The following is a 24,679-nucleotide window of genomic DNA, read 5'->3' as shown; positions in this document are numbered from 1 at the left end:
TTCATTTTATTATTTGCAATTAATCAAAAATGTTTACTAGGAAGAAGTTTTGAGTAGATCAAGGTAAGAAGAGGGCCCACCCTGAAGTCTAACTTAAAGCAAAGAAATGTGCTGTCTCAGTTTGCCCCATGGTAATTAATAATTTCTTTAGTAAAATGAAGAAAAGAACATACACAACCCATGGCTACCCTCTCAGAGCCCTTGCTGGGAACCACTGCTTGAGGCTGCAGACATGACTGAAAACTTTGAAGGCCAAGGGTCATGTGGCTTTCCTCTAGACCAGAGTCAGCAAACTACAGCCCACGGGATAGCCCCTGTTTTTGTAATAATGGATTAGTGGGATGCAGCCATTCATTTAAGTACTGCCTATGGCTTTGTTCATGCTACAGTGGCAGAGTTGAGTTTTCAGACTGTATAGCCCTCTGTGAAGAAAAGAGTTAACACCCCAGGCCTGACTGCTTTCCCCTGAAAGGCCTGTTTACAAGGTTGACCCTTGACTGGCATCTGGGAACTTGGATTTTAGGAGGGTTCCCACCATTCCCAGAACTGCATCTAACCTGATTATACAAATTTTATGGTTTCCTGCTTTTTCCAAAATATGAACACCTGTTCTCCTTCTGGGGTTCTGGAACTTTGGTTATACATCGGGCAGAGGCTGCCTATGTGACCAGCTCCCAATTAAAACCCAGCTGAGTGTATAAGCTTCCCCAGTAGACGGCACTTCTCACATACTGTCTCAACTCCTTTCTGGGAGAATGAAGTGCATCCTTTGTGACCACTGGGAGGGGCCCCTTGGAAGCTTGGGCCTGGTTTCCCCGACTCTGCCCCACGTGCTTCTTCCCTTTGCGGATTAGATCTGTATCCTTCGCTGTAATAAATCATAGCTGTGAGCACAACTTTTACTGATTCCTTTAAGTCCTAGTGAATCATGGAACCTGAGGGTGGTCTTGGGTACTCCCAACACACTGCAGAGCCAAAAATATTTGCCATCTGGCCCTTTAAGTAAAAGTTCATCAAACTGCTCTATAGAGTCATAGTATGGTTGGAAATTCTGTGTTACCTATCTCCCATCCCACAAAACCAACCTCCCCGACTGCATGGCCTAGGTCTTTGGCTCTTTTTCTCAAGCACAGAATCTTGCACAATATTTATGGAGGGAGTAAATTAGCAAGCCTGCAAGTAATGAATTCAAGGCAATGCTTTTTAAACTGTGAGTGGTGAAATATATGTAAAAGGTTATGACCAATGCTTTCCAATTAAAGAACAGAATAAAAATAGAATGCATTACTTATGGTAAGGTGAAGTTTTGTTATCAGCTACACACGTGGGCCAGATACTATACTGGATCATCATGTAAAAGGGCTGCTTCTCATCCACTGCAATAGAAAATAATTTGAAGACCGATGGATTGTGATCTCTTTGCCAGCTCTCTGGTCACTAACGCTGAACCTCGCCCTTCTCCCATGCCCAGAATGTGTACTACACAAGCACTCAGCAGATCCACGTGGGCGTCCTGAGCCCCACAGTTGACGATGATGACAACCGGTGCCTGGTGGATGTCAACAGTCGGCCACGGCTCATTGAGTGCAGTTACGCCAAAGCCAAGAGAATGAAGCTTCACTGGCAGTTCTCTCAGGTAATAGCCCCAGAGCCCCCAGGAAGAGCGACAGCAGAGAAAAATGGGGAGAGAGGCCTCAGAGGCCAGGGAGAGCATGTGAGGAGAGGAGGGGAGGGACGCTGTGGCGATAGAGGCTGTGACTCCAGGCCAACTCTCAGGATTCACTGAGCACCTATTAAGTGCCAACAGACATTTGCTAGCTCATTGACTGCTGATATTGGCCCTAAAGGAGATTGTTGTTATTGTTGTAGTTTTATCATCATTTATTTAATTTTTTTCTATAAGGAAACTGAGGTTCAGAGCAGGTAGTCACCTGCCCAAAGTCACACAGTAAGGAGCATGGCTTGAATTTAAACTTGGGTCTCTGTGGCTTTATAGCTTTTCATTTCTTCTATACAAGCCCTTTGTCATGTGGTGAAGCCACAGCCTCCCAGGTATGGACAGTGCTGGGCCATCTGATCTGTGACCCCCTCTGCATTCCTTCAGCTATGGGGTCGCTGTAGGGGATGAAGTCCTCAAAGGACAGTGTCATGGGCGCATTTTGTGGAGAGCAGGCCACACATTTAGTGACAGTAGAATATGCTTTTTATTAAGTCTGCATCAATTCCAAGGCCCATATATGACTTCCTGCTCTTCACTGGCCCAGTTATAAAATGATGCCCAAGGATCAAGATGCCCAGCTGGAGATGGCCCCCCATGACCCAGCTTTGAAGAGAGCCTGTGCCTCGGCCCAGATCCCACAGAATCCACTAAGTCAGGATCAGTTTCCTCCATAGATAGGGACACTTACCTCCCAGATGGCACAGGGAAAGTGTCAACAGGAGGTGAGGGGACCATGGGGCTCTAGGGCATCAAAGCTGCTGGGGACTCATGTGGTGGACACTTCCAGGAATGACATCAGGAAGGGAATGTCTGTTCTAGGCACTGAGAAGCAGAGGCCCTGACTCCAGCTCCCAACAAGCTGCCCCCAGGAGGCAGCTGGCGGGCTCTGGAAGGAGCTGTCCTGTTGCCTCCCCTGTCGTGGGCAGTAAGGGAAGTCCCATCTACATCATGTTCTAAGGGCGTGGGGCACCTTTGACCTGGGTAGGTATGTGAGTTGGGTCCTAAATGGGTGATGAAGTTCAATGCTAAGAGACAAGTATAATACAAGGTCATAGATTTGGGAGGTGTTTGGAGAGCAGAAGCAAGAGCCAGGCTAGGGGCTTTGCAAGCCGAGGAAAACAGATGTTGGGGAGCAGTACAGGGAGCCAAATGGGAGCCTTTCTGAGGTGGGTAGAGGATGAACTGAGTCCTGGCTGGACCTGCAGAATGTGTGGGGTTCGATGCAAGGGAATGGTGCACAGGGACTGGTAGCTCCTGCTGCTACCCCTCCCTGTCCATGTGACCTTGGCTATGTGTTATAAACTATAAAGGTCTGTCCCTTTACAGTTAGAATAGCTGTCTTTCAAACAGTGCTTCCTATGTGCCAGACTTCCTAAGCACTTGGTATATTTTAGTTCATTTAATCCTCACAACAACTGTATGTAGGTACCGTTTACCCTGAACTTATAGATGAGGAAACTGAGACACAGGGTGTCCATGTTGGTTATTATTCATGAACTATTTCAAATTCTCTCTTTTACTTCTAATCCTTGGAGTAGGTTGGCAGTGGCCACCTGGGAGAAGGTCAGGGTCTGGGTTGTGGGTTAAGAATAGGAGCATGTCTTCCTCTGCCTCCTTTCCACTTGCTGAAGTACCAGGTGCCCCAGTTGCGGCCTATGCTGACCCCATACTCTTACTCTGCCCAGCAGAAGCTGTAGTCACTTTTCCCTACCATGTTTCTCACCTAGAGTGATACAGGACAAGGCTACATATCCCCTCTGCCCCCCTTTAAACTGAGAGGCAGAGAAGGATATGAAAGTGTGTGGTCAGGGAGGAAGGCTGGATGTATGCTTGGTGGTGAAGGGACTGTTGTTTCCCAGCTCAGGTTAGATGCAAACTAGGCCTGCAGGCTGGAGGCAACACAGAAACGGACACATTGGCCCCCTGGAGGTGAGGGGGGCTGGGATGAAACAGAGATCATACCGCCTGGAGGCCCTGTGCCGAGGCTCACCTCAGGCTGCTCTCTGCTGCCTTCAGCCAGGCCTGCTGAGCCCCTGAGTTCAGCCTCCTGCTGGGGACTGTGAATGAAATAACACAGTAGGCGGGTGGTGGTGGTAGGTTGGAGGAGGGCTCTTGGCTTTTTCCAAGAGATAGGACTTACCCTGGGCCTTGAAGGATATGTACAGGCCTGTTCCATGTGGAAGTAGCACATTCCAGGGAGAGGGAGCAGCATGTGAAAAGCTGTGAGGCATCAAACCCAGGCCATGTTCAGAGAACTTCAGAGAGTCCGGTGTGGCTGCATTCTGGGCACACAGCACAGAGCAGCTGGACATGAGCCTAGAAGGGCATCTGGGCCGAGTCACAGTGGCCACAGGAGCTGGACCTGGTCCTGTGGGAGTGAAAATGTGAGGCAGTGGACTGATGCATTTAGGTCTGGGCTTTTGAAAGCCTCTGTGGCACAGATGGTGGAGCTGAATGGGAAAGGTAGATTCTAGAAGAGGGAGAGAGGCAGGAAGATGAGTTAGCAGGGGGCTGAAATACAGTTTGAAAATTTAGCCATTCCCTCCCTCCTTCCCTCTGTGACCCTGGGATCCTAGTGGCCCTGCCTGGTCACCAAGATCTCATCTCAGGACAGGGTCTGAGGCTGACCCGAGGAGCCCAGCATTTGGTGGTGTGGGCCAGACAGGTTGACAGGCGTGGCGGGGAGTCCTCTAGCGGACGAGCCCGCTGCTGCAGCCCACCAGGAGAGGACCCAGGCGGCCCTGGAACAGCCCCTGGAGGTCATGGTCCAGGCAGGCCCCTGCCACCCGGGGAACTCTGTGTCCCCCGGATATGAGTATTCTTGAACTGAACTAAGCCCCTTCAGAGGCCTCGCTCCTCCGAGGAGCTTCAAAATCGCCAAGGAAACAGCTCCATCTGTGTGCAGGTCCCCAGCCTCACTGGGTCCAGCCCCAGGCAGGTCAGTGTTAATAAGCAGAGCAACTCCATCTCAAAGTGACAAAACGAGATTCAGTCACCTGGCCAGGATCACCTGGCTGAGAGTGGTGGAGCTGGAGTTCAAGCGGGCTTCTGACTCCAAACCCAGCTGCTTTGACATCTCAAGCCCCTGCCCACAGGCACGTCCACCTCCTTTCCAACCCTCTCTCAGACAAATAGCCTCCACACATGCCCCAAGGCCTCAGGCTGATGTCACTCATCTCTAGCTCCAGATCCAGATGCCTAAGTGTGTCTGGCAGGCCCTCATCTGTCCATCCCTGACTGAGGCAGAGAAAGGAACATGCCCCTAAAATGGGCATCCTCAAGGCAAAGACACCTCAAATCCAGCTCCTTACTTCCCTCATGTTCCTGCCTGGCCTTGAACAGACAGCCCCGCACAGTCCCTGCTTGAAGGGGCACAGGGACCACCAAAGCAGGTCATGTGGGCATGTGGAGTCCTAGGGACTGGGCAGCTGTCAGCCACGTACACATATATCTAAAAATCTCCCAGAGCATTTTGGCAGTAACATCTTTGATCCTTCTACCAACGGAAACTGTAAATAATATTTTTAAATCCCTAACTTGCAAACCCAGAGCAACTCCTCTCACTTAATATTTTAAAATTAATGTATGTGGAATTTTTATTTAATGCAAAATGATCAATATTTATCAAGTGACCTGGAATCTGTCCCCAAGCCTTCACTGGTTTGGAGTGACTGTTGACGAAGCAAGAGGAATCTGGGAGCCTCTTAAATGATTAAAGTCATGTGCTAGGGCTGATTTTCTTGCAACAGGTTTTAATCTTTGCAAATTACGTGGGGACCCTACCAACTAAAATGTTCTACGCAGAAGTCAGGCTGAAAGGAGCTTTTACTGGTGCATTTGAGATCTCCTTTCTGGCTTCACAGTCTGCATTATTTACTCTCCTGGGGGCTGCATTAAACTTCACAGACATTCAGGCTGAATTAATTTCAAAATAATCTAGTGCGATTCTCCCAGGTTCTCCTACAAAGAAGATTGGTATTTGCATATATTCATGTTCAATCTCATACTCTGATTTTCTGTTTAACTAAAAAAAATATCTTTCTTCCAACTGCTGCAAGCTCTTCTTAATTTCCTATGCTTCAGGATGAATCAGGACAGTGTTAGGTACTGATACTTAGGAACCACATTTGATGAAAACATCTCTTGGCCATACTGATGTACAGAGCTCTGCTGAGCAATTTTCCAATTATGAACATTCTTTCCTTTAGTCATTCATCAAACATTCATTGAGCATGGGGTTAGGCAGGAAGGATGCAGATATGAATCAGACACAGCCTCTGCCTTGGAGCAGCTCATAGGCATATAAATGCACAACAAAACTGGATGATAGCTGAAATGAGAGTATAGTGTTCTGGGCCCCCAGGGAGATGGGCTGTCTGCAGGACTCAGGGATGGCTTCACATTCAAGTTCTGTTTGATCTGGATCTTCAAAGCTGTAGGACAGTTCCCTGGCCTAAAAGGAAAACATCCCATGTAGAGGCTCAGCTTGGGCAAAGGCAAGAAAAAGAAGACAACATTTAAGGAATAGAAATCCAGTGTGTGTGGGTAGAATTGAGAATTTTCAATGGGGCGTGAGAGAGATGAGATGTAAGAGTCAGTTTGGGGCAGATAATGGTGGTCACTGACAGCCATGCCGAGAAGTTTGGACTTCACTTTAAGAGCCAAGTGAGGGGCAAGGGGAGGTTCTTGAGCAGTGCACTGCCGTGATGGGGCCTGAAGCCCTCTGGCCGCAGACCGCAGGGAGGATCGGAGGAAACAGACAGAGAAGCGGGGCCAGGGGCTGTTGGGGAGGACTTGAGGGGCATTTCAGCAGTCTACTGGAAGTAGCGATGAGTTAAATGGAGGAAGTTGTGAGAGGGGATTATTAATCCAGGACCACCCCAGGCTCCGGGTTTGAAGAACAGTCAGTGGGCAGCCAGAGTGATCCTTCTCAAGTGAGTCACCTGTCTCACACAGCCAACCTTCCCCACCTTAACACATGATGAAACTTCATTAACACTAGAAGTGCTCGTTGTTGCCTCAGATGGTTTTTCTAGCTTGTGACCCCTCCAAATTCAAAGCATTTCCTAAACTGACTACCTACTGGGATTATAAATTCATATGCATGAAGTATAGGACTCCCAATCTTCCAAGAGTACCCTGCATACTGAAGTTTGGGGGATTCTGGGATTTGATGAGGCAGTGTTAGTAAAGGAGGCATTTAGTCAGTGACCCCTGGACCAAAAGAAGAAGAGGGAGGAAGCAGATATCAGGTCACTACAGAGGGGAGCTTTGTGGCAGGACACTCGTCAAGCAAATAGTGGACTATCCCTCAATGGTAATGAGACATCCACCTTCCCCATCACCATGACTTTGAATGGTTAAGCAAATGCTGGAGTCCTCTTTCAAGACATCATTGAAGGTGTGATAGAAGACTGTTACAATGGGTGTGTCATTGAAAGTCCTACTTCCTTCAAGTCTGTCTATTTGAATGCATGGTTGAAGGAACTGGGACCATTGGACCAGAAGGACCTCAGAAGCACCTGAGCTTTATGTTCAAATGTCTGAAAAGCAGCCCTACACAAGGGAGAGCAGGCCTGACCTGTGTTGAACAGAGGGCCAGCAAGGGGAGAATCAAGGACAGATTGTAGAGTCACTTTCTCAAAGTCAGAGCTGTCCAGACATGAGACTGGTGGTTCAGGGAAGAGGTGGGCTCAGAGGACCATTCAGCAAGCTACCTAAGGCTCTACAGCTCTAAATGGACTTGGACTGGATGATTTTAAGGGCTTGACCACCCTGAAATTCTGTAATTCTAAGCTACATTAGGCAGTGCACCCTGAGAGGGGCTTGTTCCACCTAGAAGTCCCACGGGACTTGTCTTAAAAAGCCCTACAAATCTGAAAATGAGCTGACCTCTTTGTATGAGGGTCATCTCTATCCCACTCTGTGGAACTGTTATCCATTATTTCACTCCATGCCCCTCTCTTTTATCAACCTATAGACTAGAGGACAGGACTGTGTCTTACACTTTGAGTATCTCCAGCACCAGATGGAAAGCTGAGACAGAGGAGACACCCAATGTGCTGCTGAATGACTGGAAGAGTCCTTTTTAAAAAATTTGCACAAGATTTACAAAATTTTGTAAATGTCCTGCAAATGCCTGGTCTTGAGCTAGATCTGTAGGAGACCCAAAGAGGAAAAAAATCCTACCACTGATGACTATTCACACACATGCTGCATCCATGCTGAAAAAAAAAAATAGGCACATATTTCAAGGGCCTTTCAATGTAATAGTCAAAGGGCCTGCTTGGCTGGAAAATCTCCAGTTCTTACAGAGAATACCTTTAGGTGGAAGCGCATCCCAACTGCAATACACAGATGTGCATTAAGGATGGCACTCAAAGTTACAGGATAAACATGTATTTCTTCCTACAACTTCAGATTTGAGGGAGGGCAGTGGAAATGATTTTTACTATAGAGTACACATTTATATGAATATTTTTAAGACAGGAGGCTTTTTGGTGAAATGTCAGGGTGACATTCTGACTGTATTTCTTGCTGCCCCCCGACTCTGGAGTGTGCCATCATTCTCCTTGGCTGTGGCGGCTCTTTGGTAGAAATGTTGGCCAAGCCCATCTGGGCTTCCAAGTGCACCCAGATCAGCATTCCAATTAGCAGGCCGTCCCCACACCTCAGCCCCTGTGTTTGCCTCATTCTCAGCACAGCATTTATGCATTTTCCAAATGAGGACCATCAAGGGTAACAACAGAGATGTCTATTTTTGCCAGGAGAGGAGATTTTCGAGATTATGAGGACACTGCCTGGAAGAGAGCTGAGCACAGAGCCAAGCCTGTCTGTCCAGGGATAATTGGCTCTGATTTGTGGGATCTAATTTGATAATTTGATGCATCATGAGTAACCCACTCAAAAAAGAACCTATTTGCAGAGCTCATTTTCTCAGGGAGCACCACTAATTCTGCCAAATAATTTCCCCACACACAAGGAGGAAGAGTCTGACTTTCTCCTACTCCAGTTCCTAACCGCCATCAGAAGTCCACCTTCAAGAACCTTTTTTACTGAAAAGAAAAGACTAAAATTGGGTATTTCATCATGGCTCTGAAATAAGACAGCTTTTTTTATTTCCACATCCTATGAAGGGGCAAGTGTGGAACTGTCCAGTTTTGAGGGACTGACAAAGCTTTGTGTAGCCCTGAATGTTTTCTGTTGTTTTCAGTTTATGGCAGTCAGCACTTCCCTGTTCCCCCAGCTCACCCCACAGAGATCAGGAGCCAGGACCTGGGGTGACGGCTCGGGTCCCTACTGCTTAGACCTGGGGGAGATTTTAAATTTTACTTATCAGACACTTAAATGGTACTTACTATGTGCTAGGGAGTATTGTAACAGCTTTACAAATATTACTTAATCCCCACCTAGTACTCTTAGGTACTTTAATTATCCCCAACTCTGTAGATGTGGAAACTTGAGGCACAGAGAGAGAGCTCATTTGTCCAAGATCAGATCTGGGAATTCTGGATCCATGCTTCAAACAACCTGGATCCATGCTTCAAACAAAGCATATACCTTTGTCCTGACTCCAGAAAACCAGTTGTAGTGGGAGCCTGGGGCTGGGTCTCCCCGCCAAGCCAGTCCCAGGTGTGTGTGAACTGGCTGGATTCCTGCCTGCTCAGCAAACTTGCTCCAGCCATCCTGCTGTCTCCATAACCCCTCTTCACCCTTCCTTTTGTACATGACATTGTTACCCCAACTGCAGTCCAATGAACCTTCACAGCAAATCCCAGGCCTAATCGCACTCAGGCACTGATGAGTCTTCTTTAAAAAATAAATAAATGCCAAAGTGCTTATTATAAATCAAGCGTTGAATATTCATAATACAGAAAGACCACTTTCCTCTACAAAAGACTTAATCCCAGGGTTTCTTTAACCAGAGCAAAACATCCCACCCATGCTTTGAAGTATTTGATTAGTAATCATTAACTACTTAACCTGGAAACTCCCAAGGCCACTGTGCTTAAAGCCAAAGGCCCACCAGGCCACTTGCTGTGGAAAACTAATTAGACAGGAAAGTAGTATGGGAGATCTGAAATAAGCAGAGCAGTCTACACAGTGTAAGACTCGGTCCATAGACAGCCTCCTCGTGAGCATCTTGCTTGCAAATGTGAGACCAGTCTGAGCTCAGCCCAGATGCTCCCCTCAGAGTGGTGAATGCAAGTGACAAGCAGGCCTAGCCCTTTTCTGAGAGAGGGTGACAGCTTGTCTGTGGTCCCAAAGCATGGACCCAGACCAGCACTGCCACTAGCAATAGCACCTAGAAACTTAAAAGGCACATTTTGGGGCCCAGTGCAGACACTGGATCAAAAGGTGGGAGGCCCAGTGGCCTGTGGTATAACAAACCCTCAGGGACTCCATCTAATCTGTTTACCTAGCCCATATCCCTAGAAGGAACTGGGCTAATTAGTCAGATGCTAGCTGCTCCACCTCTGCCACTTGGGGAAACTGAGGCAGAGAAGAAGTATGTGGCTGTGCAATCAGAGGTCAGCTTCTTAGTGCCGCAGCCCCAGGGGCTCACAGACCAGGGCGCCACATGCCCCACTGTGCTCCATGTTGAGACAGGGTCTGAGTGCTCCACAGCGCTCTGGTGCCTTTTATAAACGAGAAGACCGAAGAAGCCCAGGGAGGCTCAGCCTCTTACCCAGGGTCATGGCCAGGGCGAGGCCGCTGCAAGGCCGGGAGCAGAATCCTGTATTCTTGGCTTCCACTCATTCTACCCCTCATGCCTCCTAGTCAGCCCTCTAGAGAGGCCCCAAATGAGAAGGAACTAGGATGGGAGTGGGAACCCAGCCCCAAGAATTATTAGTAGTCTTCTAATTCTATACATTCAATTTTTTTTTTAAATGCTGTTTCCATATTTAATTTGGTTTCCATTCTAATTAAGCTCTCTGTGTGCTGCAGCATCTCCCCTGCCAGGTTTAATTGCCCTTATTTAAATTCTTTAATTAAAAGTATTGTGTGTTTCCAGATCCTGGAGTTGTAAGTATTACACAAATAATTTAGATGACTGGACTGGTAAACCAAGAGACTGAGCCCTCCACAGAGGGCAGGGCCAGCTGGGGGCTCTGCCTCCAACCCTGGCCCCCCAGAACCCCAGGCCTGGCCCAGAGACTGCTAGCAGGGCCCTGGATGTGAGGACAACAGCCTGCTAACAGGTATCTCTCCTTCCTTCCCTTCCTTCCTTTACCACCTGGCGCCCCTGTGATGGCTGGCCCCACCACCAGATTAAAAGCCAAAACCTGTTCAGTGGCTGCGTCCCCACACAGCATGCCCCTCCCTCACCTCTTAGGCCTCATCTCCTACCCCAACCCCAAGTCTGTTCTGCACATAAGCCTCCCTGCTATTCTCTGAACACACCAGGCTGCTGCTGGTGAAAGCTTCACTGAGACATGGGACTCTCCCCAGATATCTCCTGGGCCCCCTCCTGCCCTTCTTCATGTCTCTGCTCAGCTCTCACCTTCTCACGAGCACCTCCCTGACCACCTCTTACCACTGCAGCCCACCTCCTACTCAGCGCCAATTCCAAACATCTTCTCCTGCTTGTCTTAGTCCACTCAGACTCTATAACAAAAAGACCATAGACTGATTGGCTCAAACAGCAAACTTTGCTCTCTCATAGTTCTGGCACTGGGGGAGTCCAAAATCAAGGTGCCTACAGATTCACTGCTGGGTGAGAGCCCTTTTTCTAGTTTGCATATGGCCACCTTCTCTCTGTGTCCTCCTGTAACAGAGAGAGAAAGCTCATCTCTCTTGTCTCTCATCTTATAAGAGCACTTGTCCCCTCATGACCTAACTGCCTCCCCAAAGCCCGCCTCCAAATATCATCACACTGGGTATTAGGGATCCAACCTAAGAATTAAGGGGACACATTCAGTCCACAGCACTGCTCTTCATCTTTGTGCATAGCCTTAGCACCTTCTAACACACTATAGGATTTACTGTGTGCTGCCCCTCCTAGAATATAGTCTCCACAAAGAGAGATATTTTCCTATTTAGTCGCTGATGTACCTCAGTGGCCTAGAACTGTTCTGGGCACACAGCAGGTGCTCATTAAATATTTGACAGACAGATGGATAGGTGGATTAATCATGTTTCTACAGAGAACCCTCAAAGAATTAGACCAAACTGGCTCCCGAGAGCCCCTAAAGCTCATCAAGGGGATCTTCCTCTCCCACAGGCCCTGGGCACCAGCAGCTCTCAGTCTACTCAGGTATGAGGTGCGGTAAATGGTAGGCTGGGCCTGGCCACTTACCCTCTTAAGGAATAGCAGATGCCAGGGCTCCCAGCCTGGCTCTACCCCTTACTGACCATGTTACCCTGGGCAAATCTCCAAACCTCTCTGAGCTTCAAGTCTCTGATTCACTGTAGTGCAAATAATGATCACCTCCACTTCTCAGGGTACCGTGAGGAAGACGTGAGACTGGGCATGGAAAGCACTTGATGCCATGCTACAATGATGGCAAATAGTGTTAACTGTTATTTAATCTCAGGTTTAGGCCAATGCACAGATAGTACCCACAACAGCCTGCAGGTAGCAGTGCAGATAGTAAGGCAGCTCCCAAGGGTGCTAAGCTCACTGGGAGGGGATTGGATGGGGTAAAGGAAAGCTCCTTTGCATCGTGGTGAGTGGAATTTGCACAGAGTGGATGGAGAGGCCAGAGTTTTGAGCAGGGCTGAATTCTGAAAAGGAAGGCAGGAGGGAGACCGGGCCAGCGGTCAGCGCTGGCTCTGCCACCAACAGGTGGCCTGGCTCCTCTCTCCGTGCCCCAGATATGCTCCCAAGACACATACCAGGGCTCTGCTCAGCAAGGCCTCCAAGGAAGCCTTACTGCTCGGTTCCGGAAGAGTCTCCCTCAGGACTCCCAGTGAGGGAGTCTCCTCGGCCTCATGCCCCTCCCTCCCTGACCGGCCCAGATACTCTTGCTGAGTTTGTGTCCCTGCCATATCTCTGCTCTTGGCCTGGCTGCATTTCTTCCCCATTCCTCCCTGAAGCCACACTGGCTGTTCCTGCCCTAGGGTCACCACACTTCCTGTCTCTAGGGTGCTGAGGGCATGGTTAGGCCGGACGAGGGCCTGGGAAATGTCATGTCTGAGACTGAAGGAGCACTTTACTTCCCAGAGACCTCTGCCCCCACCTCCCTCTCTCAGATCTTGGCAAGGTGCCGCCACAGAAGGCTTGTAATGTGCCTGAGTGGTAGCAGAAAGGGAGGGGGCTGTGGCCTCCTCTGTTTTGGACAAGTTCCCCAAGCTTCCATGGTCCAGGGGTCGCTGAAGCAGCCTTGCTGTTAGAAAGGCCAGGCCTGGCCTGCCCAGAGGATACGCTGAGCCGTCAGATTCTCCAGCAGAGTGAAGGCACTTAGTCTGGCCTCCTTTCTGCCTGTCACATACTTTTCCTGGAGCCCTCATCCCAGTACTGTGAACAGCCTCACATCCATTTGTTGTCTTATGGCTGATAAAGAGGTTTCCCATCAGTCCTTCTGTTCATCCCCCAGTAATCAGGACAGAAATTATCTGGCCCTAGACACAGTGAAACCGGAGGGTGGAGTGGCTTGTCCACAGCCTCGCAGCTGACAACCAGGAAAGAAGCATCGGAGTTCAGCATTCTCCCCTTTTCCATCCCACATCCCCAAATGCCCCAGACCTTGTAGATTAGACAGCTGGGCTGGTTCCATTTCCACCCTGCCTGAGCTCTGCTACCCACAGCATGGGATAGAGCATGCAGCCAGCTGGCAGGGAGGTTGGAGGGTCTGGGCAGGCTGTCCCCACACCCACCGAGAAGCACCAATCACATGGCCCAGCCTGGGTGCATGGGTGGCAGATGTGCTCAGGCATGGAAACAGAAGCCAGAGAAACCTGGGCCTGGCAGAGTAGTGGGCTGGCCTTGCTTGGAGCAAATGTCACAGGGGATGCCTCTGGATCCAAAAGTCCAGCCTTTCAGAGGCAAGATGGCACCACAGTCTCTGAGAGGACAGCTCAAGGCTGTCCACAGTCATCCCACTGGCATTCAGGAGTGTGGTGTGGCTACCAGAAATGGTGATTTCTTCACTATGCTTAACTGGGAAAAGCATAGAACAGGGGGACCTCGGCCTCTCCTTCCCCTACCTGAAGGGAAGAGGTGGAGGAGCAGGAACGTCCCAAGTGTGGGAACCTGAGATGAATGGCTGGGTCCCCTTGCTGGATGCCCCCAGGCAGAGGCATTTAGTTCAGGGGGAGGAGAATGCTCAGAAGGCAGAGCAGCTTGGGAAAGAAAGTGCCTGTTAGAGGGCTGAGCAGAGCTGAAGGCCCTGGGATGACTCAGAGAAAGGGCTGGCCTTCAAAGTCTCTTTGGACTGAAGGACTCCAGGGTCCTTTCTGAGCCCTGTCCAAGGTCCCTTTGGCCTGTGAGGGCCTGAGCTGGCTGGTGTCCCCTAGCTGAGCCTGTGGACCCCAGATGAGCTCCCTGTTTGGTTCCCCTACACCCTCTCTGTTCTTAGACACAGGAGCCACTGCACTCCTCAAGGAAGGTGCTGGGGTTGGGGTGCAGGGGGAAAGGCCTGCTTTATTCCCTTGTGTGCTTCTGAAGAGGTTTGTGGCCTCCTGGGCCATCTCCCACACACTGGAAGTCGGGAATTCCATTCCCCTTCCTGATGTATATCCTGACCTCCTTGGCTGTCCAGCTTCTTGCTCCTCAGCTCCTTCACCTACCATTCAAAGTCCTTTATGAAGGAGCTGGAATCTTTAAATTTGTTTTAATTGAAGAACAATAGACATGCATACAGAAAGATGCACTGAGGAGCCTGGGCTCTGATACCCAGGCCTGATGTGCATTTTAGAAAGATCACTCTTTCCTTCCACTAGAGGTGAGAAGGGGGACCAGTTAGGAGGCTGACCCAGTTGTCTAGGTGACAGAAGATGGTGGCCCAAACCAGGGCAGGTGTGATGGGATAGGGTGAGGGACAGCCACAAGGCATGAGGGAGGTGGAATCGGCAGGACTTGATGCCTAATCAGATGCTGGGTCAAGGCTGAGGTATCAGTGAAAATGCCTGGGTTTTCTGCACAAATGCCTGCTGACTGCTGAGATGGGAACACAAGAGGAATAGGTTCTGGGGACAAGGTGAGTTTGACCATTTACTCAAGTGCCATTAAGCTATACAGGGCCCACTTATTCGGACCTGTACCTACACAAAGCAATTCTGTTTCCTTGGGAGGCCAAAGCCCAGTCGAGCCCATCTTTGCTGTAACTCACAGATGCTCAGGCAGTCCACGCTGATGCCCAGGCTCATGGCCATCAGCCCCAGAGTGTTCAAGACTTGCAAGGCTCTAATAGCAAAAAGTGGGGAGTTCCTCTTTGCTGCTGTGGGGAGAATAGCCCTTCTTTGAAGAGGCTTTGAAACATAAACTGAATATGCATGGCTACAGAACATTCTGGAACATCAGTAGCATGGGGGGAACCATGCATGTCCAGGGCTGAGGGAGACCAGTTACCTAATGGATGTTAACCAGGAGCCTGACTTTGGATAAGGCCAGAGGTCCAGCTGGGGACATGGGCCTCAAAAGAAGGAGGTCCTGGGCTATTGGTAATGCTGAAATCCAGGCCGGCCATGGGGTGGTCCCAAGAAAACTAGGCTTTCAGAGCAGGGCCCAGCCCATGGTTATAGGGAACAAGGCCCAGCCCTGGGGGTAGGAGCTGTTGGAACAAGCCAGCATACACACCCCAATAGGAGGACAGAGGTTGAGGTGGGGTGTCGCTGTCCTAGCTGAGAACCAGGGCCCTGTGATGAGAACAGGCACAAGTTTGGTCTTAGGGAGGAGACCAACCTACCAGAGACAGGGAGCCTGAGGCCCTCAGACCTCCCAGGCCTCACTGGATCCCAGGCACCTGGACATACAGACAATTGTATCCCCCACCAGCTGCTGGGCCCAAGGCTCCCCAGACCACCCCTCTGATCCCTCGCACCCTGGCTCCTAGGGAGGCCCCATCCAGAACCGCAAGTCCAAGCGCTGCCTGGAGCTGCAGGAGAACAACGACTCGGAGTTCGGCTTCCAGCTGGTTCTGCAGAAGTGCTCAGGCCAGCACTGGAGCATCACCAACGTGCTGAGGAGCCTGGCGTCCTGACCCCTGGAACCCCCCTACCTGCCCCCTTGCTACTGTGTAGCACCTGTGGTAATGTCGCCTGCTGTCTGGGTGGGGTGATTTGGAGTCTGGGGGAACCAGGTTAGTGGACCCCCCCAAAAGAGCTTTTTATTTCCTATTCAATTTTCATGGAGTTTATAGAAAGATGCTGAATCGTGGGTTAAGGGTATAATATCATAAACTTTTTGCAACTGTAAATAGGGGACAAATGGAAAATATTTATAACTGACAATAAAATACTATTGATTAAGAAATGGTTTTTGCAGTCACTGAGTGCTCGGTGGGGATGCCTGCCTTGCTCCCATGAACTTGGAGTTCTTGCAGCCAAAGATGTGTCCCTGTTTGCCCTTCCTGCTCCTCACCTCTGAGAAAGGAGGCTTGAAGCCCCTGCCAACAGCAGAAGCGTGCTGAGCAAACTGCCAGCTTTGTTAGGCCCAGGTGACAGGAAGAGCATTGTGGTCCCAGGCATCTCCAGTGAGAAGGGTCCCACTTCCCACCCGACAGCCTGAGTGTCCTCTGGCAACAGCCTCATTCCTGGGGAAAGCAGGGTTGCTCACTGGCCACTGGAGTGTCAGCTGCTGGGCTTCAGGCTTCAGACTACACTGCCCTCTCCTGAAGTCACCTCTGTCACCTCCCAAAGTGGTCCACCACTCAGGCCCTCAGCAGTAATTTGCCTACGGCAAATGCTCCCATCTTGCTAAGACCACTCAACTCCTGCCACGAGTCATGGTGCCTTGGTTTCCTGGAGCTGCCAGAACAAATGACCACAAATTGGGAGGCTTAAACAACAGAAGCCCTTTCCCAGTTCTGGAGGCTGGGAGGCCAAAAATCAGGGTGTTGGCAGGACTGGGTCACCTGAAGTCTACAGGGAGAATCTGTCCCAGGCCTGTCTCCCCGCCTCTGGTAGCCTCACGCAGCCATTCCCTGGCTTGTAGGTGCTGTCCGCTCCCTGTGCCTTTGAGTCTCTCCTTCTGTGCATATGTTTGTCTCTGTTTTCAAATTTCCCATTTCTACAAGGACACCAGTGACACTGGATTAGGACCACCCAATTGACCTCATTTTAACCTAATTACCTCTGTAAAGACTCTATTTCCAAACAAAGACACTCTGAGGCACTGAGGGTGAGGAACCTAGCATGTCATTTGGCGGGGACATGATCCAACCCGTAATACATGGGTCACTCGGTAATGGTTCCAAGTCACTCCTCTGTGCCCAGCCTCAGGAGACTGCATCCCTCAGAGTGGAACCATCTGTCTTGGAGCCTATTGCCCACTCCTCTGTTCCTCCAGTAGCTTCCAGCTAAATGTTTCTTGTCCTGCTCCAAAGAGGTTTTACTCAAGTTGGGGGCTCCTAGTTTCAATGTGCAAGCACCCCCACCCTATGTCCCATCCTAGCACCACATCCAGCCCTCTAGCTCATAGCAAAGCAATAATGAGTGACCAGTTATAAGCCTGAGGGAAGAGAGGAAACCCTTCTGGGACAGGTTTCAGCCCCACTCACCCCTGCAGGTTCTCAGGGACCCCTTCCTAGGGGCTTCCAGCCCCAGCAGCCACTTGATATGGATCAGTCATTTATAGTCAGAAAATGTATGAACACAGAGGAACCTCCAGCATCTATGGGACCCCAGGGGGAAAGGGCCCCCTGTCTTGGCCACCTCTGCAGAACCCCATCCAGCACAGGATGCAGCCTGGGAGGGGCCACAGGGGCTTCCTGGAGCGTTGCCACAGCTGCCCCCTCGGTGTGCACTTAATTCCCCACTACACCTCAAGGCGAGCATACCCAGACATTTGCCAGGCTGCTCGCACCAGATGGCCCCCATCAGGGAGGTCAACACAGGAAGCAGGACCCTCACAGCAAAGAGAAATGAAAACAGCCGTAGGCACTGCCTTTGCCATGTTCTACCTCCCCCACTTCTTTCTCTACTGGCCTAAACTGTACTCAGTCCTACGCTCATTCAAATGAACATCTACCTGGAGCTATAACCGCCTCCCCTGCTTCTAAGTCACTCTCTTTTTTCTAGTCTTACTCTGCCCACCTCTTTTTCACTTCTAAAAAACCAGTTTCTGTTCTTCCTAATCACCCACCCATCCTGCCTTGCACCAACCTGAGGAACATCAGCACCCCCTGGGAACCTGTTAAAATGCTACTTGCGAGCCCCACGTGCACCTCCTAAACCAGAAACAAGCTGGGGTTGAACAAGCCCTCCAGGTGATCCTGACTCCCTGCTCAAGTTTGAGCAGTGCTGGTGCTCAGCATGCACCTGGGTCAGCTCATCTGTGCCCTCCTTCCTGCACATGCCCAGGCCCCCTCCTTAACAACACCCGTGTGCACACCCCACCTGTGCACAACAAGCTCCACTCCCACAGCAATCTGGAGCACGGCTGTGTCCACCCCACTCCCACCTCCACTGCCCATCTGTGCCTGGGTGGGGAGCAAGGCAAGCATGGACTCTGCAGCCAGACAGCCTAAAGTCAAGTCTCAGCCAGGCCATTTACTAGCGAGATGATTTGGGCAGCTACTTGCCTCTCTGTGCCTCTGTTTCCTCCCCTTAAGAAATAGGGACTGTTGTGAAAATTAAATGAGTAAATTTACGTAAAACATTTACAACAGTGACAGGTACATAGTAAGTGCTATGAATTCTTAGCTATTATTATTTCATCCACTGACATCCTGACACCCGGTTGCTGTCACAGATATCCACACCTTCACACCGATCTACACCCACACCTTGCCATGCCTGTCACCCTCCCTAGCCCCCACCTGTGCCAGTACCTTCTCCCGAGAAGCAGCTCAGTGAACAGCTCCCTCCCCTATAAGCTAAACTGGGGGCAGTTCCCTCCCAGGACACCAACGCACCATCTCCCTGAGCCCAGATCTCAGGCCCAGGCAGGGAGAAGAGGCGGGAGATGGCCGTGAGGGCCTGGCCTAGGAGTGGAGGCCATGTGGCCAGTCTCAGCTCCACTATGTCTCAGAGGTATAAGGCTGAGAAGTCCAAGAGCACATATCCAAAGCAGAGGTGCTGGGTGTGTCTGTGGCAGAAACCGGAGGTGACAGCCCAAGGGAGGGAGAAAGAGAAGTGCCCCCAGCCCACACCCAGCCCCGCCCCCAATCCAGCCTCAGTTGGCTGCTCTTCTCTGCTGTTACTACAAGCTAATTAGCAGCTGGTAGGAGCTCTCTGAACATCCCGAAGTGAAATCATTATTTTTCTTAATAAATTGCACATTAAACAGCTTTGTTTCCTATTTCCACTGCCTTCCCTGATAACCAGAAAGGGCTCTTCTGGCCTAGGCCATAAAACCTCCTGGACAGCCACCCCTGCTGCCCAGCCCACAACCCAGTTCCAAACTCAGCCCCAGCCCTCACCCCAGCCCCTGCCTGTGGTCTCAGCTATTATGAGCAATGAAGGAAGAAGATGGACTCCTCAGTCCCCAGTGGAAGACAGGCACAATTGTTTGCAGAAGCCATCAGTGACCTGCCTGGACCAAGGTCACCTGACAACAGTAACAGCCCTACAGCTGCTTCAGCCTCCTGTTCCTCTGCCTGAGGCCTTTCTCCAGCCATAAACACATGTTTGGGTCTGTGCGTGGGCAGAAGGGAAGTACGAGAGAGATGAAGGATGGGCCTCTTCACCCTTTAGGAACACAAGTGTGAGGTGTGATCCTCCAGTCTCTCAAAACACCCCCAGTGGGACTGGGTCACCATGGCCCACACTAATGAACCCTATACTGGCTGTCCTCCTCTCCTGCCTCATCCCCCATTTCATCTCTGTGTCTGCTCCAGTCACCTCCTGAATGCTTGTCTCTAGGAAGCAGCTCATGCCCACTCCTCCTGCTAAATGGCCCGCTCACATGGACACAGTGTCACCTGGACACCAGCAATACCAAAGCCACATCTTCACTGTGGACCTGTCCTCTGAGCTCTAGGCCCAAACTTCCACAGCCAACAGGCCCTGGGCCCCTGGGTGGCTGACCCTCAAACACTGCTGATCTGATGTGCATACAACAGACCCATTACTTTTCCTCCCAGGCCCACCCCAGGGACCACACCACCCTCTACCAGGTGCACAAGCCAGAGACTTCTGTTCTCTCACTCCGTGCTCCTCACCCACTATGTCTTGTCAGTACATCCTGGGCCTCTTCCTTGCTCACATGGACCTGCCTCCCCCTCATCTGCCCTCTACACAGCAGCAGTCACAGGAGTCTTTCTGCACATAAATATGGTGAGAGCTTGTCCTGGCCTAAACCTTCAGTGGGTCTCACCAAAGATGGTAAATAACTAACTTCAGCCTCAGAGCTTCTTCCTTCAGTGAGTCCAGAGGCCAAGTGTCAGAAGCATCCAGATCAGGGGCCTTTGACACAGGCGGGCTGCGGTGAGGAGGCCTGACTTCCTGGCTGTCATGCCCACTGGGGGCCTGCAGCCCCAGCCCACCCAAGGGAAGTTGGTGTCCCACATCTTCTTTCCTTTTATTCCAGAATTTTTCTGGGGGGGGGGGGGTGTATTGTTTGTTGGAGCTTCTGTGAAAATGCACCACAGACTGGGCGACTAAAACTATGGAAATGTGTTGTCACACAGCCCGGGAGCCCAGAAGTCCAAGGTCAGTGTAGGAGCTGTAGGATGGTGAGGGGTGTTCCAGGCACCTCTCCTTGGCTTGTAAATAGCCATCTCCTCCCTGTGTCTCTTCACATCATTTTCCCTGTGGTATCTCTGTCTCCAAATTTCTTTTTCTTATAAAGAAACCAGTTACACTAGAATAGAGTCCATCCTAATGACCTCATTTTAACTTCATTACCTGTGTAAAGAACTTGTCTCCAAACAAGGTGATATTCTGAGGTGCTGGGGGTAATGACTTCATCATCAGAATTTGGGGGACACAACCCAACCCATAACAGCAGAGGAGGGGTGGTGAGGAGCAGACCCTAGGTCCCAGAGGCTGCCTACACACCCACCCTGCCCAGCAAGTCCTCTCTAGTGGGGGCAGGCCCAGTTGTCCTGGCTTCCACGGGGTAAGGGGTGGCACTGAACAAGTGACTGGGAATTTTTATGTCTCAGAACCTGAGATGTTCATCACCACAATCCATGTCTGCAGCCTTTTTAAGAAAGATGTCCCAACCACAGCCCCAGCTGTGACTCCGTTTGTACCATGACCATGCTCTCTCCCTGCAAAGCTGATTCAACCTGGCCCAATGGCAGGTATGCATTGGCTGCCCCGTGATCAGTGAATCAGCACAAAGAGATGAGCTGCACCAATCAAACTGCCTGCAGATTTGTACCACAACACATGTAAAAAAATCCACCAGTTAGTGAAGAAGGCCAGGAGCCATGGGCACACAAGAGATATGCCAGGGGGTAGAGCCAGGTCCCAGATGGCCAGGCAAACCAAAACCCTGTGCATGCTGAGATCACAAGGGGGAAACCACAGCTGAGCAGAGAAGAGAAAGGAGCCAATGAGCAGAGGCAGCAGACCCAACAGGAGGAAGCTGTAACAGAGGCCATGACACAGAAGGGACAACACACAGCACTAGAGCCACCTGCATTTCCTCCCCATCCCAGAGCCAGTCTATATGCCTCCCACGGGTTCTTCTTTTCCCCGAACTGGCTGAGCAGCTCCCTGCTTTTTACAGCAAACAGGACTGACTGAAGCAGGTGTGAAGATTTTAGACGCCAGAACCTTCTCATGCACAGACCCTCACAGATGTGTGAACACACACACAACCCCTACAACTGCTATTTACTCATGCATTTGTACACATACATATAAATACACATGCCCAGGCTTACACGGCCACTCACATACATGTGTCGCATGCAGTATGTCACAGAGACATATGTACAGATACACACACACATACACATGTGCTGACCCCAAGAAGGTTATTTCTACCCAATCCCGAAAAATCTTTGTATAAGAATAAGCTGTTGTCATTTAACATCATTTAATACAGTCCTTTGTGAAACAGAGGCTTTGGGAAGTCTGAGCTCTCCTGTTCTCATCATTTCTAATTACAGGCATGAGATACAAGGGACTTTGGAGGCAAGGCAGACTCTCTGGCCTTAAGAGTCTCTATCGGCTTGCTTTTTTCATGATCATAGCAGTTCACAGCCCGGGAAAACAAACACAGTCAGAGTCACCCAAAAATGTGTCCTCAGCCGTGCTCTTGCCCTGCCTTCAGTGCCCAAGAGGAGGGAGGGGGACACAGTAGACACCTCAGACCTCATGTAGCTCCTGACCCCACAAGACCCTCAAGTCCCTCTGCCGCCGGGCTCTCTGGCCTCAGCCCATCTCTCCACCCACAGACGGGAAGTTTGTCATTTCTTGGTGTTTTGCTAACATGGTTGGCCAGAAAGGGCCTATGGAGGCATTAGCCCTAATATAGGCATGCATGTTTTCAAATTACATGGTGTAGCCACACCTCAGAGCCAGACTTTTCCTGACCATGGTAACGCCCCTGGTATAACCTAACCCTCCCCCTACTAGGGCAAAAAGACCTTCTATGCTCAGGGTACAAGTTAGGACCCTGGGTGAAACAGGGGGCACACTCAGGGGTTATGTGAAGAGAGTTTAACAAGGGCAAAACAGTTCTTCAACGGGCAAGCAGGTAAAGTGAAGCACCCAAAGAGCAAGAGCAGAAGCTGCCCCCCACTCTTACAGCTAAAGGGACAGAGTGAGGGCAGGGTGCTTCCAGACCTCACTGACAGCTGGAGTCATGGAAGTGGGCTGCCCAACAGGATCCCAACCAAAGGGGAGGGCCCCCCCACCCCCTGTAGAGCCGATAGCTCAGCAGGGAAGGAGCCTTTGAGGGACAGGGGTAAGACATGGGGAAAATACATCTACTTCTCCTTCCTCCTGCTGGCAGATACTCTACCAAAGCATCCCACTGGCCAAACCCAGCTGGAGGCAGTGGGCAGAGAAGCCATTGACTCAGTCTGCAGGCCAGGCCAGGGAAGAGTGGAGAATGAGAATACAGCACACTCACCCTCAGCCTCGCCCTGATCCAGGTGCCCCAGGCCACCTAACCACCTCTCCCGTCTTCCCCGCTACCATCCCTCCCCCAGTCTCTGAATCCTCCTGTACTGAAACTGACCATACCACATACTTTCCCAGTGGACTATTTTTTATTGACGTGAAAGAGAAAGAAGGGAGAGAGGTCTCCCACTTCCAGCTTGAGTCCTTTGAAGACATCATCAGCCTTGCCTCCTCCTGTCTAATTCCTCTAGAGTCATCAAGACTTGGGCCTCCAACAGCCTTAGCCCCTCCTGACCAGCAATGTGGGGGCCTGAGGCTGGTCTCAATGTCTTAGAGAGTCTAGAACAGGCCTTAATTTTATAATGCTGGACTAGCAAACAGACCCCCTCTATGTGAGCATATGTGGTTGGTCATGGCTGCCTGGAGTAATGTGTTGGGAATGACTCTAAGCTCTGGCTTCACAGGCAAGACTGCCAGCATGGATGAATAGGAGATGCAAAGCATGCACGTATGCTACATATTTGGCCCCTCCATCCTGCGCTTCCACCCTGCACCATGATGCTGCTGCAGAAGGCTTGCTCTCAGCTGGGACTGGCTCTCCAGGAGCCTCAGCCCACTGCATTGTTCTTTTTTTTTTATCATTAATCTACAATTACATGAAGAACATTATGTTTACTAGGCTCCCCCCTCACTAAGTCCCCCCCACAAACCCCATTACAGTCACTGTCTGTCAGCGTAGTAAGATGTTATAGAATCACTACTTGTCTTCTCTGTGTTGCACAGCCCTCCCCTTTCCCCCACCCCCCACATTATACATGCTAATCATTATACCCCCTTTCTTCTTCCCCACACTTATCGCCCCCTACCCTCCCTTTCTCTCCAGTCCCTTTCCCTTTGGTAACTGTTAGTCCCTTCTTGGGTTCTGTGATTCTGCTGCAGTTTTGTTCCTTCAGTTTTTCTTTGTTCTTATGCTCCACATATGAGTGAAATCATTTTGTATTTGTCTTTCTCCGCTTGGCTTATTTCACTGAGCATAATACCCTCTAGCCCCATCCATGTTGTTGCAAATGGTAGGATTTGTTTTCTTCTTATGGCTGAATAATATTCCATTGTGTATATGTACAACATCTTCTTTATCCATTCATCTACTTATGGACACTTAAGTTGCTTCCATTTCTTGGCTATTGTAAATAGTGCTGCGATAAACATAGGGGTGCATCTGTCTTTTTCAAACTGGGCTGCTGCATTCTTAGGGTAAATTCCTAGATGTGAAATTCCTGGGTCAAATGGTAAGTCTATTTTGAGCTTTTTGAGGAACATCCATACTGCTTTCCACAATGGTTGAACTAATTTACATTCCCACCAGCAGTGTAAGAGGGTTCCCCTTTCTCCACAACCTCACCAACATTTGTTGTTGTTTGTCTTTTGGATGGTAGCCATCCTTACTGGTGTGAGGTGATATCTCATTGTGGTTTTAATTTGCATTTCTCTGATAACTAGCAATGTGGAGCATCTTCACTGTGTTGTTCTTGGGCCCCTCAACTGGCTGCCAAGAGGCCACCTATCCATTAGTGCCATGCCCTGCCCCACAGACCCAAACCCCTGGTCTTTGCTGTCACCTGCCCAAACCACATGGACCCTCCAAGTGCACTGTAGCATCAGCCTTTTCTGTAGGCCCACCTCCCTCATCCCTTCCCCCTTTGGACTCTGGCTCCCTCTCCATCCCTTCTAGGGAAGGGGGCTGAAGGTTAGCATGTCTGTTTACCTGCTATGCTTACCCAGATTAAGCTTGGTGTCTGGGGGAAAGTCACAGACCAGAAGTTCTAAAAATGA

General features: G+C 50.3%; 1 protein-coding gene across 3 annotated transcripts in view; it reads left to right on the top strand.

Annotated features, from left to right (window-relative positions):
• Positions 1–16,136, top strand: part of GALNT18 (polypeptide N-acetylgalactosaminyltransferase 18) — a 332,956-nt gene extending 316,820 nt beyond the window's left edge. For 2 of the 3 annotated variants that reach the window (XM_073216198.1, XM_073216195.1), the window contains 2 exons: positions 1,472–1,636; positions 15,718–16,136. In XM_073216198.1, coding sequence (XP_073072299.1) covers positions 1,472–1,636; positions 15,718–15,864 — 312 coding nt within the window. In that variant the 3' untranslated portion in view covers positions 15,865–16,136. Of the gene's footprint in view, positions 1–1,471; positions 1,637–15,659 lie in introns of all 3 variants that reach the window. The other variant, XM_073216196.1, reaches the window with a different exon arrangement.
• Positions 16,137–24,679: the final 8,543 nt, after the last annotated feature.

This window comes from Manis javanica, chromosome 11 (genome assembly GCF_040802235.1).
Source record: "Manis javanica isolate MJ-LG chromosome 11, MJ_LKY, whole genome shotgun sequence".
In the NCBI taxonomy this organism is placed as follows: domain Eukaryota; kingdom Metazoa; phylum Chordata; class Mammalia; order Pholidota; family Manidae; genus Manis; species Manis javanica.
This window is presented reverse-complemented; position numbering and strand designations above follow the sequence as displayed.